At 34.6% G+C, this 25,698-nt stretch overlaps 1 protein-coding gene across 1 annotated transcript in view; it reads right to left on the bottom strand.

Annotated features, from left to right (window-relative positions):
* LOC138704879 (uncharacterized) overlaps nucleotides 1-24,994 on the bottom strand; it is a 61,944-nt gene extending 36,950 nt beyond the window's left edge. The window contains exons 1-2 of the mRNA XM_069833254.1: nucleotides 24,339-24,994; nucleotides 4,765-4,913 (exon numbers count right to left, since the gene is read on the bottom strand). Coding sequence (XP_069689355.1) covers nucleotides 4,765-4,913; nucleotides 24,339-24,348 — 159 coding nt within the window. The 5' untranslated portion in view covers nucleotides 24,349-24,994. The remainder of the gene's footprint in view (nucleotides 1-4,764; nucleotides 4,914-24,338) is intronic.
* Between the last annotated feature and the right edge of the window lie 704 nt (nucleotides 24,995-25,698).

Raw genomic sequence — 25,698 nt, 5'->3', positions numbered from 1 at the left:
TTCAGTACTGCGTACAATATTAAACATATTCCAACTCCGAAATAAAGGTACAATTATATGATTTAAATATTTCTGTTGTTACGATTAACCGTCATTAAAGCAAAGAAATACCGGTACGATTAAAACTATTAGGTCAAAAGTAATTATTTATAATCTCATACAAGAATACTGACACTTTTGTTATGAAAAAGCACAATCTATTAAGTACAAATTATAATGTTATATTAACATCTGCGACTGATTGAAATAATCAGTGAAGTTATTCTTATTTGTCTAGCAAATTCACTGCAACTATTATTCCTGCGATCTGAGTTCTAATGAGTTTACACATATCAGTTCTGTTAATTTGTAAAGTTGTTTCATGATAATGCAGATCATTCTTTGTCGCAATCTTTTTCTCAAATGTAAGATTATAATATGTGCTGGCTCTTTTCACATTTTTGTCAATATTTCTATTCGTGAATCGCCACTTAGCACGCAGTATTCCGAAAGCACATTCCACATATTATTTTTCGAACACTAAGTAAACGTTGATTAAAATTTTCCCTTCTAGGCGTTAGTTCTCTCACTAGATATTGCCTCATAAGATAAAGTTTTAGAGGATAGGCTTCATTTCCAATAAGTAGAAGTGATACTTTTACATGTGATTTTGATAGTTCAGGCACATTGAACCTGTTGGTCTCCAACAAATTGAGAAGTGTAAAGTTGTGAAAGTGCCTCCATCACTGTGTTTTCCTCTTCTCACCAAATCAATGGTTAAAATGTTTTGTCTTCGCAAGCAATACTCTGTAATAATACTACGTAAATTAAAATATCTGCAACCGAATTTATCAGGACCTTTTACCTAACCTATGCTTTTCGTCGTTCGTTACGAAGCATTTAGGGAACCACAACGTTCGTAGTAATCACTGACTACTCTGTTTAATTTTTCTTTATTTGGTTATGGTATAAATTCTTTAATCGATTCATTCTGGATTACCTCACACGTTTTTCTTGCCATTACAATTGCTGTAAATTTTCCTACCCTGAAGGAAAATGGCAGTGATCGCAATGATGTCCCTGTGGTTATAAACCTACAAGAAAGAGTAATGTTAGAAATTTACCTTAAATTTTTCTTAATTTTAACGTAGTAGAAGATTTAATATTAGAATATATTCATATTTTAGTCACTAATTCATTAAATATTCATTATTGCATTCAATTTCAGAAGACGTGGCAAAAATTAGTGGTAGAATTTTAAAGATAAATTTGAGAACGAACTCCAGAAGCTCCCAAAGATACGAAGCGGTTCCGAAGCTCTTGAACCGCTACATCGTTATGGACGTTTTTCGACCTGACGATGTTTACGAAGGACGTCGTCCTTTCTGATAGGACTGTAGGAAATCTTTCCTTTCAGGAGATCCCATCGACTCCAAACAGTCCTGATTTGGGGGAAAATAAAGACAATTGTCAGCAATGATAACATATCACTTCAGACGAATATGTCTTCGAATGCCTCAACACCAAAGCCAAGGGCTCGAATATAAATCTATATTATTTAAATATATATTACTTATTTAAAATATATTTATGTTAAATCTATTTATCAATAATTGGTTATATAATATAGGGTCATATATACATAAATATATACTAATATAACAAATAATTGATGCTGAAACTAGAGTAGTTCGATATCCTGTTAATAAAGCAATGGCAAGAGAGCATTTCAGTGGTCCGGAGCACAATTTTTAATGTCTCTTTTGCCGTATATGAAAAGCAATAATTATAAGTGCTGTGGAAAAATTAAAATTGCACAGCACACAATTGTAATACGTTTTAAATGCAATAAACCAAAATGAAAGAAATGAAAAATATTGAAAACTGCTCATTTCTAATGTTACATTTTCGTAAGTATAAACATGTTTTTTGCCAAGTAAGATGCAGCCCATGCAATTATTCGTAATGAATGAGACTTAATTCCATCAACACAAAAATTTAAGGATTCGTAGGACTATTCTTATTTAGTTTAATTTATATGCAGTATAGCCTACCTGATCCTGCATGATCCTGTGTCTTTAACTTAAAATAATTTTATCTTAATATAATGATTAGCCATTGTACAATAGTAATAGATCTCCGAAATTTGATGGCTTGCTTCTGTAGTCGCTCCTTATTTTTATTTAGAAAATAGTCAAAAGTTGTGATAGGCATGCGAGAAATTCTCAGAGTTTCACATCTCTTAATAAATGGATGAACATAAAATTGTCTTCCATTCCTATTTTAAGCTGTTCCTTCTAGATAAGAATTGCCTAAAAGCAAACACTGTCATGATCTCATCTCCACGCCACGCCGCGCCGCTCACCAACTCTGCGCTGTATGGCCACACCAACGCTCTTTCCTCCCCACTCCTCAATTTTTCGAGAGCGGTACCGCGCCGCTCGACGCTTCCACTGTGGCCGCAGCCTTATGCAATCCGTTACTGAGCAATGCTTACCTTCCTGGGTAGGTAGAATGGGTAGTTAAGGGGAAATCTGCAGTGACTCGATGAGTTATTAGTGTCCAGGTCTGTTTTAGATCATCGATGATGATAATACAAAGCGATGCTGATGAATTGATGACATAATGTTTAACTGACCTGCCAGCGACCATCAAGAATTCATGTTGTTCCCCGAACCAGATTATCCTATTTTAATTATTTGCATATAATAACAATTGCCTGACGGCCTTATCTCTACCAGGTTAAATAAATAAATCTAATCTAATCTAATTAAGAAACATGTTAAAGGTATTAGCCTTGCACCAATTGAGTGCTCTCTGGACCAAAATGATCGTATTTTAATCATTTAAATACAATTTCAATTAAGTAACATATTAAACGATTTATCCTTCTATCAAACACGGATATTCCCTGGACCAAATGTTATATTTTAATTATGTAATTACTTTATATTTATTTATAACAAGTGAAACGAAGCACACAGGTATGACTAGTATCAAATACCCATCATTACAAATTTAATACGTTGTTTCTTTATTAGTTGTTTTACAATGCTGTCGTACAAAAATAGCGTATGAAACACGTTCAAAATAGTATACAGTTATTGCAGTCGTTAAAATTAGAAAACTCGCTGACTCCTGCAATAAAGTATACCATTTTAAGCTTGTTTCATAATATACTATTTCGCACTCTACCGTATAATAGTAAATTTTTAACACTCTTGCCTAGAGTCAAAAGATCTACCTTTAGGAATATCTGTCAAAGAAAATAGTTAAGTATTCTTATGAACTGCATTGGCAACTTTATTCATTAGACCTACTGTAATCTAATATAATTACTGAGTAGTACTTAAATTTTACGTATTCTTTATAAAAAATAAGTAACTTAATTTGGTCTGTTGAACCTGTTTTGAACATTTCTTTAAAGCATATTGCTTAATGGCGGCAAGACGTAATATATGCACGTGTTCACAATCTGACTGACGTTCCATTCATGCCATCACTTCACTTAAATTTTCTAGAACTTCGTGCTTAACCACTCAACTGATACTGTTGGGTCAAATTAAAACCTCCCAAGTGAGTACACCTACTATGTTTACCTGGTCTCCCAGTGGGTAATACTACAATACTAATTTCACTAACGCATCTGTGCCGCAGACCCATTCCCTAATTAAGAACACACGAAGACACATGAGATGGAATGGAATTGGAATTTACAGGAGGGGGTACGACCTGTTACGATCTATTGCGCTAACCCTCAAACTAGACGCATTCCCAAACCCACACCGCACAGTGTGCAATTTTCCCAATTTAGGTGGACAAAAATCAAATTTCGACTTGTTTATTTAGGCATAGATGAATGTGAATTAGTGTCTTTAACATTTGGAGAATGTTGTGGGGGATAACGTTTACTGTTTTATTAGCAGAAAGTTATTTTTAGAAGGGTATGAACGAGTTCTTTCTAACAGTTCTCGCTCCTGTTCAGTCGTAGAAACAGAGGCTTACTATGTGGGTGAAAAAGAGTCAATTAATTGTTGGTGATTTATTATGTTGTTGTTGTGAGACATAGAATCTGTTCAGATAGGTATGTTCTTACCAGAGACCTATACAACGGCCCAGCCCATGGACTGCTTCCGCACTGCACCGCACTGGGCTTCACAGTCTCGCACGGAACAAGCCCGTGACGTCACCGCACTCGCCGGGCCGGGTTGCTTGCGTAGCGGTGGGCTGATATCAATGCATCGAGCCCAAGTCTCCTCTTCTATCACTTACTTATTAATTGAGTTTGCGCGGGTTTGTGCTTGCGTGTGCGGTTCGATCAACGATCAGCTACTGTTTCAAACATTTTTGTTTTAGTTTTTGATTTCTGCACTTAATGGTGTATCGCAAAGAAAATACAGTCTTTGTAATGAATATTTTCCGGGCTGAGATGCCGTGGTCAACTGATAGAATGGTAGAACACGGCATCTCATCCGGAAAAACCTTCATCACAGACACCGTCCGTGGAAGCACAATTCTAAAATACAGTCTCTCTAGAGAAAAAGTAGTGAAGGAAAATTTTGGTAAGACCAAACATTTTATAACAATTGAAGTGCCATGAATTGTAAATGAAATTGTAGTCATTTACTTTTCGTGAAACAGTAGTATCAGCTTCTCCCTACACAGTCTTCTTGTTCAAGTTAAAAGCTGTAGGCCTATTACTTGTGTGACTGCGAAGTCGAGAATTTTTCCGACCCTGTTACAGACACAAGCAAGGGTTTTCCTGGAACACGAGTTCTTTATTACCTGCAAGACAGCTACGCCCAAGTCGTTTGTGACGTCCACCATGGCATCGATGGGACGTTCGTAGACTAACACGGGTCCCGGAATGCCCCAGAAGGGCGAGGGATTGCCTCCTCTGACGATTACAGCTGTTGCCAAGAGCAGAGTGGAAACTGAAAACATAAAATGTGAAATCATCACACATTTCATCATGATGCGCTTATTGATCTATCTTAGCCAACGGCGTGGCTCAGTCGGTTAAGGCGCTTGCCTGCCGGTCTGAAGTTGTGCTCGGGCGCGGGTTCGACCCCCGCTTGGGCTGATTTCCTGGTTGGGTTTTTCCGAGGTTTTCCCCAACCGTAAAGTGAATGCCAGATAATCTATGGCGAATCCTCGGCCTCATCTCGCCAAATACCATCTCGCTATCACCAATCTCATCGACGCTAAATAACCTCGTAGTTATATAGCATCGTTAAATAACTAAAAAAATTATCTATCTTTGTGCAGACAATGCGACTAGTCGACTGGAAATATGTTAAGTCAAATTCAGTGAATCTGAGTTCGATTCCCAGAGGAAAAATGGAAAATTACTGCCTTCCCATGGCTACTCAGTATGTTCCTCATCTTGTGTTGATACTGGTTTGGCTCATGCAGAGGTGTTGTGTTATATTTATTACAAGGCCAGGAAATTCCGGTAATTGTGAGATCTTTTTGATCGGTTGAAAAAGTCATGAGCAGACAGTGTATGCGGGATGACTTAAGGAAAAGTGAAGTTGTTTCTTATCAGAGTACATGGCACGTGCCGCGTCGTCCGTCTTTTGTGTACCTGGCGAGTACAGCAGCGTACAGAACGAAGGAACCCCGGTCCGTTCATAGTAACATTGCAACGCAATATGTGCAGTTATGTTATCCTGCTCAAGTATTTAGTACGAGTTGAATAGTATTGTGCTGATCCATTCATAATGTCATAGGCAAAACGTTCAATTCGCTCAGAGATACGAAATGCAATTAAGAAGTATGGGAGTGACATTTTATGCATTAACGAAGACAATATCATGTGTAATGTATGTAAAATTTAAATAAAAACCGGAACAACTCAGGCTATAGTACATGGCACAGGAAATGCGTTGAAATGAAATCTGAGGAACCATCTACATCATCATCATCATCATCATCATCATCATCATCATCATCATCATCATTTAGTTGTGCGGGTCTAAACGAAACCTTTTGCAAAGACATGTGCAACATGATGCTCAGTGCAAATATGCCTCTATAGAAATTAAGTGATCCCCATTTTAGAGGTTTTCTTCAGAAATTCTCTCGAATACAAAATCTGTTTAAGCGATAGGCGAGAACGATTCAGCTTCGACAACTTACGAGAATATATCGTCGTTTACAACAACGCTAGTAATTCCATCAATGATGACGAGGTATGTGCTACAGTACGTAATTTTTCTTTTCCTTCTGACTGTACGGAGATACAGTAGCATGTTGACGTCGTCTGTTTGCGTTTAAAACCTGTTGAGCCAATGGTCTGAATGAAAAAATGTAACGTATAGTAAATGTGCACCTACATTCAACGATAAGTCATCCCGCAGCCATTGTGTTGTCATGAGATACGTTATCTTAAGAGGAGCCTTCAGAAACAAGAAGCCCCGATATTTGTGACCGCCTTCGTGCAGGAGTGAAAATCCTCACAAAAGATCTTACAAAGGCATTGTGCGTTTTATATTGAGTAGTAGCCTTGCGATGTTGACAAACAACCAATGAAGAATAATGTTCCTCGCAATTTGCGTGTTATATGTCCATATTTGTGTTGATTCAATTGATGACTTTGCATACTGTTCAAGAAATGGTCATGGGGGAGCAATTATTTCAATCTTCTTCTTGGATGCTTGAAAAGCTTCAAAAGAGGTCTTAAAGGCCTTGCATGATGAGTAGACTATTATCACGAGTGTACCCTTGCGCGTAATGTTAAACCAGGCCTGCAGAACCCGTAAGTAGGGAAAATATGACGTCAGCCTCACTCCACTTCTATTGGGGAGATCCACTTCCGCATAGAGTTGTTTATATTCTCTGCCCGTGCAAAGGTCCATCAGTGGCGGCATGTAATTTTCAAAAAGGATTGTCATAAATTCATTGTATTTATAATGCGTTATCTCCTTTCAAGGTTTACAATTATGCTAGATTTCCTGTTGGTAGTTTCTTTGAGATTTCTTTGCACCTAACCTGCTTTAGATTTTCGAAAACTTTTCTCTCCTATCATCACCTATGAAAACAAACTTTATAGCATTTAAGTAATGAACCATGAAAGTCAATATCAATTTCAATTCAAAATGAACACAACGAGTGACGTTCTTAATTTAACAGTACATAAATAATCAATATACAGTTCGTAATAATGAACTTACCCGAAAGTTTGTGCATTCCGTAATTCTTAATATGGGCTTTGTTGAAATCTGGTTTAATATTGAAATGACAAGTAGAAATAAATTGGATGGGACACAGTAAACAAGCAATTCTTTCGTCTTCAACAACATAATAATCATATTCCCATTTCCTTTGGAAGTAGTATTTCTTCACGGGTTTAGATTGTGCCATGTTCCAGTTCTCTTTAAACTGCAGTACGCGTATTGTGTATTTATTTATATATATTTATTTTTATCATTTATTTTTTATTTATTTATTTATTTATTTGGCTGGAATTCGTTACAATGTTGAATGACAGCATTGGCATCCGGTCATATAGCTATCACTCACTTATCAACGTGAATTTATTTATCGTCCTATTACTAGTGAAATCAGTTAAAACCAGTAATGCAAGTTTTGTAAAAACAGGAATTAAAACTTTATTAATGCACGAAAAATCATAATATCTTCTTCAAATAAAGTAATTGATTTGTTGCCTGCATGCAACATTTCGGACTTATTTCATTTTAGTAGAATACAGAGCACGGAAAGACAAGTCGGGGACTGCACTTAACTTATTTTACACAAAAAGCGGACTGAGTCGACTTTACTAGTAATAGGACGATATATACATAGGTAGACCTTCTTACATCGTATGCACACATACATTTTAAAATTTATTTTACATGTCTTTTAACTTATTTCCCTCATTCATTTTTCTGTTACTTTCTAAAGGTATATTCCTAAGGATTTTATTATCTGTTCATTTGTAATTCTTGATAGGGTATTATATACCTGCCGCCGCGAGAATGAATGTTGATGCAGCCGAGCGTAACTAGAACGCCATGATCGCACTGGTAGAAAAGGTGGGTGGGATAAGAAGGGGTAGTAAGGCATTCGCTCTGAGGAGCTACAGTTCTGCAGGTCTGTATTAAACAAACGATCAAGAAGAAGCACTGCTTACGATAATTTTTTACGATGCTTAAAAATCCTCAGAAGTCTTCTACATGCATTGATTTCTCTTGCGAAGTACTGTTAATTGTGAATGTCTAATGTTATTTGATTATCAGAACAGGTCCTAAATGCGCGATTGGAATATGTTGTCTTAAGTGGTGGATATGGTCCGTGTTCCTCACATGATAAGGAAGTCCCACAATGTGCAAATGTTCTCACATGAGGTTTTATGTCTTCATAAGAAATTGAAATGCTTAAGAAGGAAAAAAGGAGACTTTACGAGATTTTATTTCAGAAGGCTTACACGTATAATCCATAGGAAGTTAGTGACAAATAAGAATTGGAGAAGAAATATTCTGAGGAAAAATTGTCACATAGGGCTAACCATTTTTCACTATAAATCTCACGGACATTTAGAAAAATCTAACCATGACCCTCTTTGGTAAGAATTATCCATCTGACTGAGTTACTGTTGTATTAATCTTAGGATGTGTCCATATCACAGGATTTTAATGCTAACTGAGAATATGTACGTACAGTTTTGCATGAAAAACACCTAAGTCGCTATACTCCATATTACTGTCAAACAGTTAAGCATAGTGTCAATGAAATGGATGAAAATCTAAAGGAACCCCTTGATGGAATAAGGCACCACAGTACATTTTAAAAAATGACAGTATTGACGTAAACATTTCACATCTAATTACTTTTATATATTACAAATTTGAGAGGCCATTATATGAGGATTTTGTCTTTTGTGTGTGGAATTAACAGAAGGAGAAGAACAACAGTTTTATGATCAGGAAAATTTTTGAATAAATATGTATTAGTCTCTACTGTCAAATCAAGAGTCACGTGTGGTAAGAATAGTTGACTATAAGAAAACTTAAAGCGGTGGCATTATCAGTTGAGTGATTTCATTGCTCCATTCGTAGGCATAAAAGAAAATTTCCACGAGTTGAGCACTATTCCTAATGAAGTAATAAATACTGTATATTAATTTTATAAAATCATGGCAGTTAGATTTCAAGCACTCCTTGCGAAAAAATGACAAATTATCAGAAACACCTTTTATAATACTATGAATAAATATGGGAAATGCGTATTATTATTCGGTTGAGAAGCTTTTAACATTCAGTCTGCTATCAAAAAAGCTGAAAGTTAGAATTTATAAAACAATTAGGTATATTATCGGTTCTTGTTTATGGTTGTGAAACTTGGACTCTCACTTTGAGAGAGGAACAGAGGTTAAGAGTGTTTGAGGATAAGGTACTAAGGAAAATATTTGGAGATAAGAGGGATAAAGTTACAAGAGAATGGAGAAAGTTACATAACGCAGAAGTGCATACATTTTATTCTTCACCTGACATAATTAGGAACATTAAATCCAGACGTTTGAGGTGGGCAGGGCATGTAGCACGTAAGGGCGAATCCAGAAATGCATATAGAATGTTAGTTGGGAGGCCGGAGGGAATAAGATAATAGATAGTAAATAGATAAGACGTAAGCGTGAAAACCATTTCTGACGACTCCCGATTGTTGCTCTGAGCGCCACTCATGGGGTCGTGGCTGAATGCGAAAACATCCATGGAGTAAAATACGTATTCAAGCATTAACTTATACCGGTATGCAATTTATTTACACTGATGTATAATTAATGTGTCACCTACAAACATTTCCTATATGATGTTTATTGATATATGATTAATGTGTCACCTACCTACTTCTTTGAAGACAAAACTAATTCTATAATTTATTTTATTACAACATTTTCACAATCGTCGAATAATAACAAATGAATAACACCTATCGACAAATACGAATAATAACAAATGGATGACACCTATCGACAAATAAACGGTGATCACACATGAAAATGTTAGCGTCCAAAAACAAACTAGGCTTATTTATTTATATTAAAATTATTAATAATAATTTATTTTTATTAAGACCGGTCTCGTCTTCTCTAACTTTTCCTCGATTCTGTTGTAATGCACTTACCACGCTTGTATCGCAATATACGTACTATTACAGAATGAGTTTATGAACTATTTAAATACCACAGTTTGGAAAAAAACCTACTTTATCTTCTTTACGCATTCTCAACAGTTTGAAAAAGGCCCACTTTACGTTAGGGTAATATAGAAAGATGTACTTCTTCAGTTACGGAAAAACATTCTCTCAAAGAAATTCAATATAAAAATATTGTTACATAATCATTAAGGAAAGGAAGAGCATTCTGCAAAAAGAAAGTTCAATTTATCAAACTCTGGAGACACACTTTTAATGAGAAAACTGTTGTCGAATCTTAGTGGTGAACTATTGAACATTGAGTCATTGGTGGTAATCCAAAATTTTAATCAAGATCAACACTAAGCCAATAACTGTTTTTTTTTATTTCTAGCGCAAATAAGTTGTCTGTAATGAAGTTAAATATTTAACCGTTTTTGTTGCCATGTCCTTAATAATAATAATAATAATAATAATAATAATAATAATAATAATAATAAAATCCACATGTCATAACAGGTGACCATATAGGTCCGGAAAGCAATTTAAGAAATGCATATATGGAATAGAGAGAAAAATCAATACAGTGGCTAGCAATCGTAGTACAATATGCAATTTAGAAAGTTTAAAAGATTAAACACTATATAAATGATTATGTAAAATGCCTATGGATTTCTTTAAGATATTTAAACAACTATTTTTAATATCTTGGGATGTCACTTATTTGAATCCAGAAATATCGTAATATCAGCAGTTTTAAGAGTAGTTCAAAGCTCTTTCTCTTCTGTAAAATTTCTGCTATATTAGAAAATTATTCATAAAGGAATTCATGACTTAGTTATTCTGATCTCTGATTGAAATATAATTCCTTAGACAAATAACGATATAGCTCCAAATGAGTAACAACAGCGAGGACCTGAGCTGGTACTTCTTCTCCAACGATCTAGAACAAATCGATCAAGCTAGAGAGCTAACAAAAGAATTTCCCTGACCACCCTTGTATCGACAAGTACAATTTTATCATGCCCCTCAAATCTGTTCCTATCTTTAAAAATAATGGTATCTGAGTCTTACATATTTAATTTCAGCCCATTCAGATAACTTCAAATGTCAGTCAATTACGATAATTTCAAAATACATTCAAGGCTACGAAACCTGTCTTCCAGTTTAAACTTGGAGTCGGTCAGAAAGAAAGTTACGAGATTTTTCAATTCTGAAATTCGGGTTAAAACCGTACTTCATATTATTTATTTATGGCTTTTAAGGAACCCGGAGGTTTATTGCCGCCCTCACATAAGCCCACATTTTTCTTACAAATCTCCACTCCAATAAATTAATTTAGAAAGAGTACATCAAACATCGAATGTGGTCATCGTCTTCACAACAAAAAAATTGATCTTGCCATTCTTTGTCAAAGTAACATCTTTTCTGTTTCTTCGCTTCCTTAGCTCCATGTTTGTTACGTTAAACGTTATCTGTTCTACGAGACGCTACTGAGAATACGAAGAATACAACATTGAGTATGCAGTACGGTAAACATGTCAATCATCCCGTAGGGAGAGGTGGTTTCCAAGACTCGAACTGTGACGAGCGGTACTTGTGCGACTTTTGGCCATAACTGTGGTACAGTATAAGCAAAAAAATGGCTCGAGTCTTAATGAAAGTTCACCTGCATGTAGGCAAGAAGTTTCACACGACTGTCCAGAAGTAGAATATAATCAGGATCAGCTTACTTAATATCCTAAGGGAAAAACCTAACCATTTTTCCCTATTACTACATATGCTAGTGGATTGTATTGATTTTCTAGTTGTCAGGTTGAATTTTCTTTTACCAACTTTGTTCCGAAAGGATACAGTACCGGTATATCAGTTATGTATAGATTTCAAAAAGGCATATGATTCGGTTAAGAGAAAAGTTTTATATAGTATTCTTATTGAACTTGGTATTACCAAGAAACTAGTTCGATTAATTAAAATGTGCCTCAGTGAAACGCAGCAGAGTCCGTATAGGCTAGTTTCTGTCGGATGATTTTTTTTCAATTCTTTTTCAATTGCTTCGATACAATCACAATATACTTTTAGAGAAAATGGATAGATTGGGAATTAATAGATTGGCTTTAAAATTATTTAAATCTTACTTAAAAACAGAACTCAATCAACTAAAATCAATGATCACCTTGACTTAGTGAATCACGTAATATTGATATAGGTGTACCTCAAGGGACGATTTTAGGTCCTGTTTTGTTTTTAATATATGTCAATGATTTACTTAAAATTGACATTGAGAAATATTCTGGTACTCTGTAGACCTATTCTTATGCTGATGTTACAGTGGTTTTATTTAGCGGTTCTTGCTGGAATGAAACATATAAAAATTCTAATAGTGGTATTAACATTATTAAAGAATGGCTGGATGCTCACTTATTACTTTGAACGTTTCTAAAACAAAATTAGTACCATTTTCATTAACAGCACATGGCCTTGAACAACTAAAAATAATTAATAATAGAAATATAACAATACATGATTGTAACCTACCTACTTGCTCATGTCACGCCTTGATTATATCCTCACAAGTTAAATATTTAGGTATTATTATTGACCAACATTTAAAATGGGACAAGCATATCTCCTTCCCGTGTATCAGATTGCGTAAAACAACTGACAAATTTTCCATTCTACGTTCTTATTTACCTACTTATGTTCTGCGTACCGTGTACTTAGCTCTGTTTCAATCAATAATTCAGTATGGTATATTAGGTTGGGGAGGAATGGCAAAATCGACACTCCACCCTTCAAATTTGCTCCAAACAATTATCAAAATTGATCTATATAATCCTTTAGATTATCAACAAAATTAATTTTTCAGGAATTTGGTGTATCAAATCTAGAACAAATTTATAAACAAACATTGCTGATTTATTTCCATAAAAATCACAATAAATTTAAATTTAATCCTCTTGAATACTGTAAGAGACAAAAATACAGTTTCTTTCTAAACACCGTCAAATGCCACACAACTGCTGGATTAAAACACAGCAGAATTTTTGGACCCAGAATATATAATGCATTAATTAGAGTTTAGCCTGGACTAATTACATTTAACACACATGGATTTAGGAAACAAATTAGATTAATTATTTAATTGTTTTGTATTTCTTTTAAGCCAATTGAGTTAAAAATTGATACTCTAATATTCATGTACTTTTGTATTTTCTACTTGTATATATTATTACATGCTGTATGTATTTTACTATATATTAATGTTATTGTGCTCAATGAAGTCTCTTGATTTTGTGATATATTTTGTATAACCGATCTGAACTGCGACCGAGCACGAGCTTCTGCTCTTTCGAGCTCCAATGCCTTATGTAGCTCAAGTGTAATGTATTAAATGAATAAATTTGAAATTTGAATTCACTACGGGCTAAAGCAAAGAGATGCATTATCACCTTTACTCTTTAACTTTGCTCTAGAATGTGCCATTAGGAACGTCCAGGATAACAGAGAGGGTTTGGAATTGATTGGGTTACATCAACTGCTTGTTTATACGGATGACGTGAATATGTTAGGAAAAAATCCATAAACGATTAGGGAAAACATGGAAATTTTACTTGAAGCAAGTAAAGAGATAGGTTTGGAAATAAATCCCGAAAAGACAAAGTATATGATTATGTCTCGTGACCAGAACATAGTACGAAATGGAAATATAAAAATCGGAAATTTATTCTTTAAGAGAGAAACAGAGGTTAAGAATGTTCGAGAATAAGGTGCTTAGAAAAATATTTGGGGCTAAGAAGGATGAAGTTACAGGAGAATGGAGAAAGTTACACAACGCACAACTGCACTCATAGTATTCTTCACCTGACATAATTAGGAACATTAAATCCAGACGTTTGATATGGGTAGGGCATGTAGCACGTATGGGCGAATCCAGAAATGCATATAAAGTGTTAGTTGGCAGGACAGAGGGAAAAGATCTTTGGGGAGGCCAAGACGTAGATGAGAGGATAATATTAAAATACATGAGGGAGGTGGGATATGATGGTAAAGACTGGATTAATCGATGGAATCGATGACGAGCTTATGTGAGGGCGGCAATGAACCTCTGGATTCTCTAAAAGTCATAAGTAAGCAAGCAAGTAAGTAAGTAAGTAACTTGTTCCGAATTTCGGGTACTGACAAATACTATAACTGGCAGTTATTTTCTAACTGTTACGTTGGCAGCAATAATTTCGGTTTGCAGTACAAGAAAAGTGATGAAATGTAAGTAACTGAGCTTGCGAAATTTGAACGTAATTAATAATAATTAGTAATACCGGTATTAGTATTAATATCAATACATAATTCAGTTGTGTTGCGTTGTGATTCCAATTCAACTCTTTATTCAGGTAAGTGTAATTAAAGAAGATATAACTTACAGACCTACAGTACTTGGTATGAAACATGCACGTAGTTAATGGACAAAAGTATATTTCACATTTGAATGATTTTTTTTCGTGTTTAGATTTTTATTAAACTATGAAAGATAGGAAATAGCTTGTTGGTAGCGACTTCTCCAAGAAAGAAAATGCTTGCCATTCAAAGTACTTACACTTCATGGAGTTATAGTTACTATGTAGGCCTATATTGTACCGAAGAAAGACGACATTGAAAAGGACATTATGCGTACAGAGACGGCAATTATAACTAGAATAGCAGCATTATTAAGAGTAAGTATTTGAGTAGGCTATACATTTCAAAGTGGTGTTCTGTTTTCGGAATTCGTACTAATCATTTCCAGTGATCAAACAAAATACATGTTAAGGTTATGTCTCATGAATCATAAATTATTTAGTCAGAGCAATGAATTTCATGTTGTCGTACGAAATACATTTTAATATTAGGTCATACTAGTCTGCTAATTACCAACATAATATGCGAGAGGTTCAGGAAGAGAATATAAAATTTCACAGATTATTGAACCATTTAGAAAATATCTCTCAAAATAAAAATGCGATGTGGTAAATAAACAAGACATTCTTATTGTTAATGCGGTATTATTATTATTATTATTATTATTATTATTAATATTATTATTATTATTTCAGTACCTGGCATTGTGATTTTACCTTCTTTTGGTGATGTCTGGTATTAGTTGGCAACACTGAAGAGACGAGCAAAATAGCCTTTTAGGAACTACTCTTACGTGGTCCTCAATATACACACACACACACACACACACACACACACACACACACATACACACACACACAAGCGAAATGTGTTGTATCTGGAACTCATAAAATTAGCAGACTTTTTTTTTTCTGGAACTGTACATTCATATATAATTATATTGTATGTACATGATATTAATGAAAATTGTAGACTATAATAACTTTTTTCTCTGAAGTTAAAAAGGCATTCTTTAATTCTTGTTTACAATACCAATATATTTTATTAAATTGTTAAAAGTGAGACATATTGATAATTATTTTCAGGGACTTTATACTCATAGTTGTTTAATGTAATTTTTATCTTTGTCGGTTTAAAATTTTAATTTGTTTTCATATCCATTTTATTGTTCGGCTTGTACCCATAATTAGATTCTTTAGCATTCAGACGTACAGTATGTACTGTATAGGCTTATATCCATTATAGGCCTACATACATACATACATACATATATACATACATACATGCATACATACATACAACCAGCCACCGGCGTGGCTCAGTCGGTTAAAGCGCTTGCCTGCGCTCGGAAGCGGGTTCGATTCCCGCTTGGGCTCATTACCTGGTTTTGTTTTTTCCGAGGTTTTCCCCAACCATAAGGTGAATGCCAAGTAATCTATGGCGAATCCTCGGCCTCATCTCGCCAAATATCATCTCGCTATCAACAATCTCATCGACACTAAATAACTTTGTAGTTGATACAGCGTCGTTAAATAACAACTACATACATACATACATACATACATACATACATACATACAATTTATGTTATACACTGTACGCGCAAATGCGCGTTTTGTAAGCATTCCTTTCCATGGGAGGGCAGCATAACACTTGCTAGAATTGATTATAATGCAGTTATATAGGCCTACACGTGGAATAGCTGGAACAGACGTGTACAGTTTTAGGATCGAGAATCAGATGGGGCAATTGCGTGGGCGTCAACGGTTTATTTGTTCTGGCCTAGCCCTGTAAATTAACCATTGTTTCTCAAGTTGTAATGTTCCGTGGACACTAATTACATTATTAACAGCAACTCACCGGATGCTGGACAGGACAGTTCTTGCGGCTGTTTACCCACACTTTTTCATTCTCAAATTGCTTACTTGCGAAATGTCTGTTACTATTGCCTTCAGTTGACAATCAATTATTTCAGAACTATTTATTATTGTTTTGAAGAGACGAAGCAATGATTATGTCACTGAAGAACTTTTTTGATTATTTTCCTCTGAATTTAATGTGTATACCTAGTAGAAGGTAGCGGACCCCTGCGGTGGCTGAGTTGTCAGACGTCCGGCGTGTTACGCCTGCCCAGGTCTGGGATTTTTCAACACTTGTGGCGGACAAGGTCGCAGTTGGTGGTTTTCTCGGGGTTCTTCCGTTTATCCCCATATTCGGTATCTAAATCATTCCATCACCATTTCTCCATTTCGTCATCATTCCATAGCATACCCCGATCGCCGGTTGTCTTCGCACGGAGGTTGCCTGCTCGAAACCTGGGTACATAGCGAACCTTAGTATTGTCAGCCGGTATGGGTTTGGGAATGCGCCTAGCTTGAGGGTTAGCGCAATACATCGTAAGAGGTCGCAGTGCTGGGCCATAATGCTCCCCTCCCTTAAATTCCATTCAATTTCATGATAGTGATTGAGGTTGGAAATATAACGATCTCGAGTTCGATTTCTGAAGGGATATGCAGGTATTAGTAAAAATGTAGAATAATTTAGTTTGTGTCACTTTGTCATTAACTGAAACACCCTTATTACTCGAGCAACAAGTAGGCCCATTAATAATCGTATGTTTATAATTAATTAATTAATTAATTCGTAATTAGTGATAATGTCCACCGCTGTGGAGTATGGTCAGCACGTTTGGCTATGAAACGAGCGGGCCAGGGTTCATATCCTGGTTGGGACGAATTACCTGGTTGGGGTTGTTTCCGAGGTTTTCCCTCAACCAATTGAAGCAGAATTGTTGGGTAATTTTCGGCGTTGGACCTCGGACTCATTTCGCCATCTTTAATTCACATATCATCATCATCATCATCCATACAATAGCTCGGGTTAAGTTCACGGTGCGGCGTGCTGTACTTGTACAAGAGCGCGGCCGTTCGGCTACCCAATCATTCACAAGAATAGGGGTGGTAAGCACAATAAGCCTCAGGCTGCAGTGTAAGCCTTCGGATCCCTCCTCCGTACAAAAAGAGAAAAGAAAAGTAGTGATAATGAAGGAAACTATTCACTATTTTATAATTAAAGGCTGAAAACGACAGCACAACGAAATAATAATCCTGATATTATAGATTTTGATACCTCTGATTGAGGTTCTGGCTGCTATGTACCTACATCTATTATTAGGCAGCAATCTCACTTGACGATATGTGTCAGAGAAAGAACAATAGGCCTAATTGTTTGTCTACATCTGAAGTCTGACTAGTGTAATATGTATCTAGTCAGTGATGTATGCAATGGAGGGTGAAAGGAACTGGTCGCTCTACTCCATTATCTCCTGGCTTGGTTGCCTCATGAGTGATGTCTTATTGGTGTTATGAGATTCAGACCTGTCGTCGGACAGTTGACTAAACAAACATAGATTTTGAAAACAGGAAATAGATTTTTTTACACGGTCGTGTTTTTTTGTTGTATTTACAGCTATTGTTGTTAGGCCTTGGAAGTTAGAATTTCCACACAGAAACTTATTGCTAGGGAAACCATTCGTCATAACTTAAAACTATAATATAGTTTACATATACTGTGTGTGTATATATATATATATATATATATATATATATATATATTTATTTATTTATTTATTTATTTATTTATTTATTTATTTATTTATTTATTTATTTATTTATAATGAAATAGACCCATTGCAATGCATTTACTGTTACTTAGTTACCATTACAGTGCAGTTTTGCGTAGGCTTTGAAATAATATTGCTCCAAATTTTCAATGCAAAATAGATTGTATTTGCAATTTTGAAAATATGATCGTGCAAAAAATGTTATACAATATAATTATGTTTGTGAATTGCATTATAAAATCTCGGAAATTGAAAAACTTGCTCTGCTCATTTTTCAAACTTATTCCCGCTTGTATTATTTTATTTCTATTTCTCTTGTTTGTTTGTAATTATATTCTTAATTCTGTATATTTAAATTTAAATAAATAAATAAATAAATAAATAAATAAATAAATAAATAAATAAATAAATAAATAAATTTTGTAAAACCACTTCCCAACGTTGTAACGTATTATACTATTGCAGCCTAAGATCAGGATACTGTCTTCTCCAAATTACACGATATATTTATTTGTGTTGTGTTGTATTCCTTCCTATTATCCTTTCCATCCTTATATTCTGAGAATTTCTGAACTAACTAATAACAAGATTCTATGTTTATGTGATAAATTTGCGGAATGCCACATTTTAGCACAACAAATCAAATGACGAAACGGGGCTAGCTTTTCGAGAGCCGGACCCGGGATGGATCCATGTACAGAGAGACTTACAGTAGACTCTTGTGGCATTCGTTAATCCGATGCTGACAGGCGGGCCATCCTGCTTCAACTCTGACAAAGCCAGGTCCGATCCCCAGACGAGTAGTTGCTGAATCTCAGGGTTTAGAGCTCCAAGACCTTAAAACTAATACGGATCGTTAATAGGCCCTATATAAGGCAATGTAACGCAACGATGAGAAGGCTGCAAAATCTGAAAGCTCCTACTGCATACTTATTACACAGGGACATCATTTTATTTTTACTAACATTTTTAATATTTACTTGGCTATACCTCTGGATCAACGCCGTTTGCTACCCCCTTCCACGACTGGAGTTCGATGATACTGGCGTAAAACACAAACAAATCACTTTACTAGGTATAGGAGGGAAGAAAAGTAGTTCATCCATTTACGTAAACTAGGAAATATCACGATTTTGAGTTTGATCATTTTCATTAGGTTTTTGTTTAATCAAAATACAGCACAGTATTAACAATGAGTGTTTTTACTCACAAACTGAGCTGTCCATGTGGACGTATTCATTATGCAGTGTATATTATACTGCCTACAGCACATTAGCGTACAATAGGCCTATAGAGAATGAAGTTAAATTGAAAAATAATCATAATATGGATATTTACTCACATTTTTTAAAATGGTGACCATTCATTTCGATACAGGCTTCAGTTCTAATGTGCATATTATCGCACTATAGACTATTGTACCTAATCCCAATTACCAGTTTCGTCCTTCGTACTAGTAACTCATGTTGAAATAATTCTGTACCTTCTCTATAAAAGAGTACCTTACGTACTGTAAATTCAGTCTTCACTTCTGCTCCATCCGAAAAGATAGAATTACTCAGACATACTATCTACTGTCCGTCCAAGTGGTTATGTCGTAGGGTCGTAGAAAGGGAGGAAATAACGTGGTAGTTAATTACTTAACGGGGCCCTTTTATTTAAGTTATTTTAAACAATTGTATAATATTACGTAGACGTCCAATTCCCAACAGAAATTAATGTTCTCAGAAAAGAGCTAAGATAGCCCAGCTACTAGCTGGCGAATAAAAGCTGGTGGTGGAAACCGGGATGCGACATAGGCAAACGGATGACAGTACCTGTGCGAAAATGATTCAATATTGAAAGCTCTTTCGTCACTGAAAAATGCAAACACATTTTTGGAACGTACTGTTTACTATGACCGTAAGGGTACTATGACTGTATATGCGGTCTCGGATCTGTGTGGAGGACGATTGACGGTTAGTAGAAGGGGTAGGAGTGAAGTACATTCAAAAACTCAGGTACAATACAAATTGAAGTAAAAATAAAATGATGTCCCTGTATTAATGCCATTCATTGCTGCGAGAGACTGGGAAAATACAATATTATATCCACTCCTCATAGAATTCACCATGTTGAACATTGTATCACAAATGGACATAATATGACATCTGAGTCTCCAGTCTATTTTAAACAATTTTAATTTTTAAACACTGGCATACAAATTGCTATATTTGATGCAACAAATAATTATTGTAGCCTTACTCATTTGATTGTTTATTTTATCTGATTGCTTTAATCCAACACTATGTATGATGCTATAACTCATAACCACTTTGCTTTAAAATGAGCATGCATGGTTTAAATTACTTACGTATATGTTTTACCACTGTACTGCTTTCACCTATATTCAAGTGTATTTGTCAGCTAACTATATCACCTGAAGATGACATATGAAAAGTCGAAAATATTCGTGATACTTAATGTAATTTTTAATTGATGTGACAGAATTTATTTCTGCTTTCACACTTAGATAAGTGATTGACTGAAAATTGTACAAAACTATTTTATATTACAATTTGAACTTATCTGAATTTTCAACATGACATTTAAATTTAAATTTTCAATTGTTCCCTTTTGAACTGGGCCATCAATATAATGCTTTAAAAATACGAGTATATATTATAAACAGTAACATCATTAGCAAAGTGATAAAATAATTAAATTTTTACGTAACGCATAAAACGCAGGCCTATAAGCCTAATCAAGAAGCAGGCTATGTGTCATCTACGTCTTCGAAATGGTAACTCGGACCTTTCCGTGGTGTATTATTGCGCCGATATGAATTGTATTTTGAAGGATCCACGGAAAGTACATGCTAAGTCACTTTCTTAAATTTTACAAGAGAGCATTTCTTAACTTTAATACACTGATAAGACATCATTAGTTTACATCTCATTTAGTTTACGTTACCATGTTGCAACGCAGGCTTTTTGCCATTCTGATTTAGTAAGAAGATAGTTCACTTTATGAGCTAACAGATGGAACCAAAAAACAAAAATAAACAAAAAGTAAACAAAACCTTGTTCTTTCCGTGGACCTTTCATTTATTCTCTTTAGAATGGGATTAGTAAAAAATTATTTCCATGGTAGGATGATGTCCCGCGTCGAAAGATATCGTGTCTACGACTCACGTTACGGAATGAGCGCTGGTTCGATCCCTCGTGAGGAAGGAATTTTCTCATGAAATTTGAGCCAGTGCATGGGACCGGTGTCCATCCAGCGTCATGATGAATTTGGGGAGATATGCTAGGTCGTGAAATGCGGTTATAATCAGCATTAATGACAGGGTGGATCATCTATCTAACCACACGATACTTCCGTTCTGATTAGATGATCGTTTACCTCTGTTGAGACAAGTGGACGTGAGGCCAGCAGCCGGCTAGTCGATTTGACACTTCAAGGGCTATCGCGCCAAGGGAATATTATGGTACTAAGCAAGGTTGATGACTAGCAGAGTTTAATTTTGACATGGGTTGCAAATTGTCTAGACATAACATATTTTGAGTTCGACCCTCTTTACGAGTCTAAAATCTACTACAGGCAAATACTAAGCTTTTTCTTATTTTCAGGATAAAGTTGTGCTAAGACATTTTGTCATCATCATCATCATCATCATCATCATCATCATCGTCGTCGTCGTCGTCGTCGTCGTCGCCGCAGCCGCCGCCACCGCCACCACCACCGCCACCACCACCACGACCACTACCACCACCACCAACGAATAAAATGGTTTCATTTTTATTAATTATTCCATTTTTTCATTTTTAATTATTCATTTTTTTATATTCCATAAAATAAACTGACAGAGAAAATGATAGTCCTACAGTTCGTAAAGAAGGGAAATTTATTTTATAAAATAAATTAAATGATATCGTAAATATAATTTTTTACATAGTTTGTTTCGGTTTTATTCTGACTTTTTTATATCTTCCTGCCAGATGACAGCACTCGCGATTGAGGATCTTTATTTTTAAAGGTTTAAGGGATTATAGTTGGAAACCTCCTTTTTTATATTTGGGCTAATTACCACTGAGGCAATTTAACTTCAGTATTTCGGAATATGAAAAGAAAGGAAAATAGTTAGAATATCATTATAATTCACTTACATTTATATCACTTTAATACAGATTTTCATGAATAGGAAATTGATGCTATAAATGATTACTAGATACGGGTAGTAATTTTATGTGAATTTGTGCATAATTAATGACATACTGTAGTTAAAGGGATACGGAATTTTCTATCTTGACAATGTTAAATTATCTGTTACATAAGGAACTTTTTCTCGAAAACTGTTGAAGCTAGACTGCTGATTTTTTTACAAACCATGAACACATAATTTGATTTTATGCTGGAATAGTAGTTTTTCTTTAAGTTTTTTCTTTACTGAGAAATAATTTTTTCCCCATTCATATATTTTTCAACGATTTTTCAGTGCATTACCCTCTATAATATCTCCAAAAATTATAAAAAATTCAACAACGTTGTTTCAGTACATGTAAAACATACAAATAAACAATTCCTGAAATTTTTATCTTCCTAGATTAAATAGAAACTAAGAAAAGGTCTCTTTTGTGTAAAAAAACACAAAATCAAGAAAAAAGGCGTTAAAATAACGCATGTCTACTTATAGTTATAGGCCTACATGTATTGCGTCCCCTTCTCAGAAAAACGAAAAATTAACATGCATATAATGTTAGTATAATCATAGGCTTATGTGATCATTTTAAAAAGGGAAAATCAAAGAATAAATTGGTAAAATAAAAAATACATAATTTTCCGTCCAATATCCGTAAATTTTTGGAAAATGTGGGATAAAATTATAACTTCTACATCCTTTCTAAAAAAATCGAAAAATTAAAATGGATATAATTTTACTATAGCCATATGTGCTATATCATTTTAAAGCGGGGAAACCAAATAATAATTTGGAAAAATAAAAAGTAAAAGTAAAAATTTTCACCAAAGTCAAATTCTATTTCCTCTTAAACTGTTCAGTTTATAAATTAAGTGAAATGTATTATTTCTTGGTATTTCAAAAATTCCTTTCATATATAATTCATAATACTAATGTATCTTCTTATTCGGTGTACAGTGAATTATTTCATTTACAATTTTTAAATTGTAACTCAGGAAAATAAACCATAAATTATAAAAATCCAGACAATTGTGGTGTAGCTTCTTGTGTGTAGCGATTTCAGTTGATTTTCATAATATGATACTTCTAGAAATAAGCTATAAAGAGTAATATGAGTTTACAACATCTTAAAGGATTTGAATTGTAGCGAAATGAGTAAAACATATAATACTAATAATAATAATAATAATAATAATAATAATAATAATAATAATGATAATAATAATAATAATAATAATAATAATAATAATAATACTTTATTGCCAGAACAAATATTCATATTGATTTTTTTTATATAAGAACTCTCTAGCACCCCCAGAAAGAGTAAGTTACATACTCGTGCTCAGGGGACATTCCACATAAGTTAATGTTAAGACATTTTATTGAATAACAGAATAAAAAGTAATAAAAGAAAAAAAAGAAGAAAAAACACATATCACAATAATTGAATTTTAAATTTTCTCTTTTAACAGCAATTTTTAATAGTTTTTTTTAAATAAGGAGCATAAGCAAATTGTATGTTTGGGAATTTATCTATTATCATGTAATAAAGCCTTGGATCGAAGTTGCTACTGTGATTATATGCTACAGTTGTAGTACATTTAGGAACTGTCAAGCACATGTTGTCTGATCTTTTGGTTTTGTATTTATGTGAATATAAATTAAATATGTTTCGATTTTCATGTACGAAATTCAGTAATAATACGTTGTTATAAATTGATGGAAATCAAATACTTTAAATTCTGAGAAATATGAGAAAGTATGTGTCACCTGGGTGACATTCATTCTAAATTTTAATTTCTGAATATAAATTACTGCAATAAAACGGAAGTTAATTTCTAACAATATGTAAATCAGTCAGATAATACCTTGATTAAAATTTCTAGTCACGCCTTGTTAGCACCAAGAAACAATAACAACCTTTAAATTAAAAAATGCGAAATCACTTCCTCGATTATGTGGTCGGATTGTTCGCTTCTTACTTGCAACAATGGCACAGTGCACGTTAAAGCGTGTCGTACTCACCTGTGATCATGATCGTGGCGGATGTGATCGTCACCTTGCAGAGTCGCTGATCCGAGACTTGTACGTCTGCACGAATTAATTCTGTTACAGCCTTCACAACTCAAGTGCGAATACTTTTTATTGCACAATTCTCTCGATTACTTTGTGTTAGTGGTTCAAATCTCTCGAGAATTTGTGTGACTATTTTAAATTTAAGATAAATAATAGAATTTTATGTTTGTGCTGTAGCTGACTTCGTCTCGAAAGTGAAATTTTAAACATGTAAAAGAAGCTACGACAATGTAACACGTTGGAGTGATAAAATTCCAAGAAGTAGTTTATGATTTTAAAGTAGTTTGAAAATCACACATCGAGATTACAAATCTGTTATTTTTAATATATCAAAATAAAACACCGAAAATTTTTATACCTAATATAACTAACGAAATGCCACTCGTTTTCAATAAAACACGCACAGTCTTTACCACAAACTAGCTTATTTTGCGTCAGTATCGTTCTTAACAAAGCCCTGTTCAAAATGGACCGCCACTCAACACTCAATCGTAACACGTCTGGCACCACAAGACGTCAGGCCCAAGTTGTGACTCGCGGTCATCTCGCTCTGTCCGCGATGGCCCGACTTTTCTTATGACTGGTTGACCTGTGAGAATCTCTTGTATGCACTCCCCGCCACTCTCACATGTTGCCCCCTCGCGGCTCTTGGCGCAACTAACCGCAGGAAATCATCACACAGGTTCATTGCTACTGGTTGCCATAACAACAAAACATTATCCGAACAAAATTCAACTAGTTGCCGGAAAAATTGTTGAAACGACGCTCTCTGCGTTTGATGACAATGCCAATGACTGAATAAATAGCGGACCTCGCTGAATTGACCCCGGCACGTAACATATTGTTCTGTTATCTGTTATTTCATCACCCAAGTTCGCACGCACTCCAGCGACCATAAAGCATTCAGCAGGTGTTCGAATTGGAAAGCGATTGCTTTTTGTTTAGTCTCAAAAGTAATAAAAATTACAACTATTCCAAAGGGACATATTATTGCAAATAGGTAATCGAATGAAATAATACCAATTATATTTTTATTTAACATTACCAACCAATTTTATGCAAATTAAAATACTTTCATTCGCTTTTGTTACGCAATGTCAAAGTTTATGACATTCATTAAAAAGTCGTAAGAAGATACTTCACCACAGTAGTGTGGTAAAGTGAAACGCACGTTAAAATATAATATATGAAAAATGATTTATTGCACCTATATATTAACTATTTCTTTTTCACAATTTGTCAAGGCGAGTCCCGATGTCGAAGCTTTACAGTTAATACTCTCTTCGACATTTTTGAAATATTTTATACT

The sequence above is a fragment of the Periplaneta americana genome, chromosome 8 (assembly GCF_040183065.1).
Source record: "Periplaneta americana isolate PAMFEO1 chromosome 8, P.americana_PAMFEO1_priV1, whole genome shotgun sequence".
In the NCBI taxonomy this organism is placed as follows: domain Eukaryota; kingdom Metazoa; phylum Arthropoda; class Insecta; order Blattodea; family Blattidae; genus Periplaneta; species Periplaneta americana.
The sequence above is the reverse complement of the archived record's forward strand: the minus strand, read 5'-3'. Positions and strand labels throughout refer to the sequence as shown.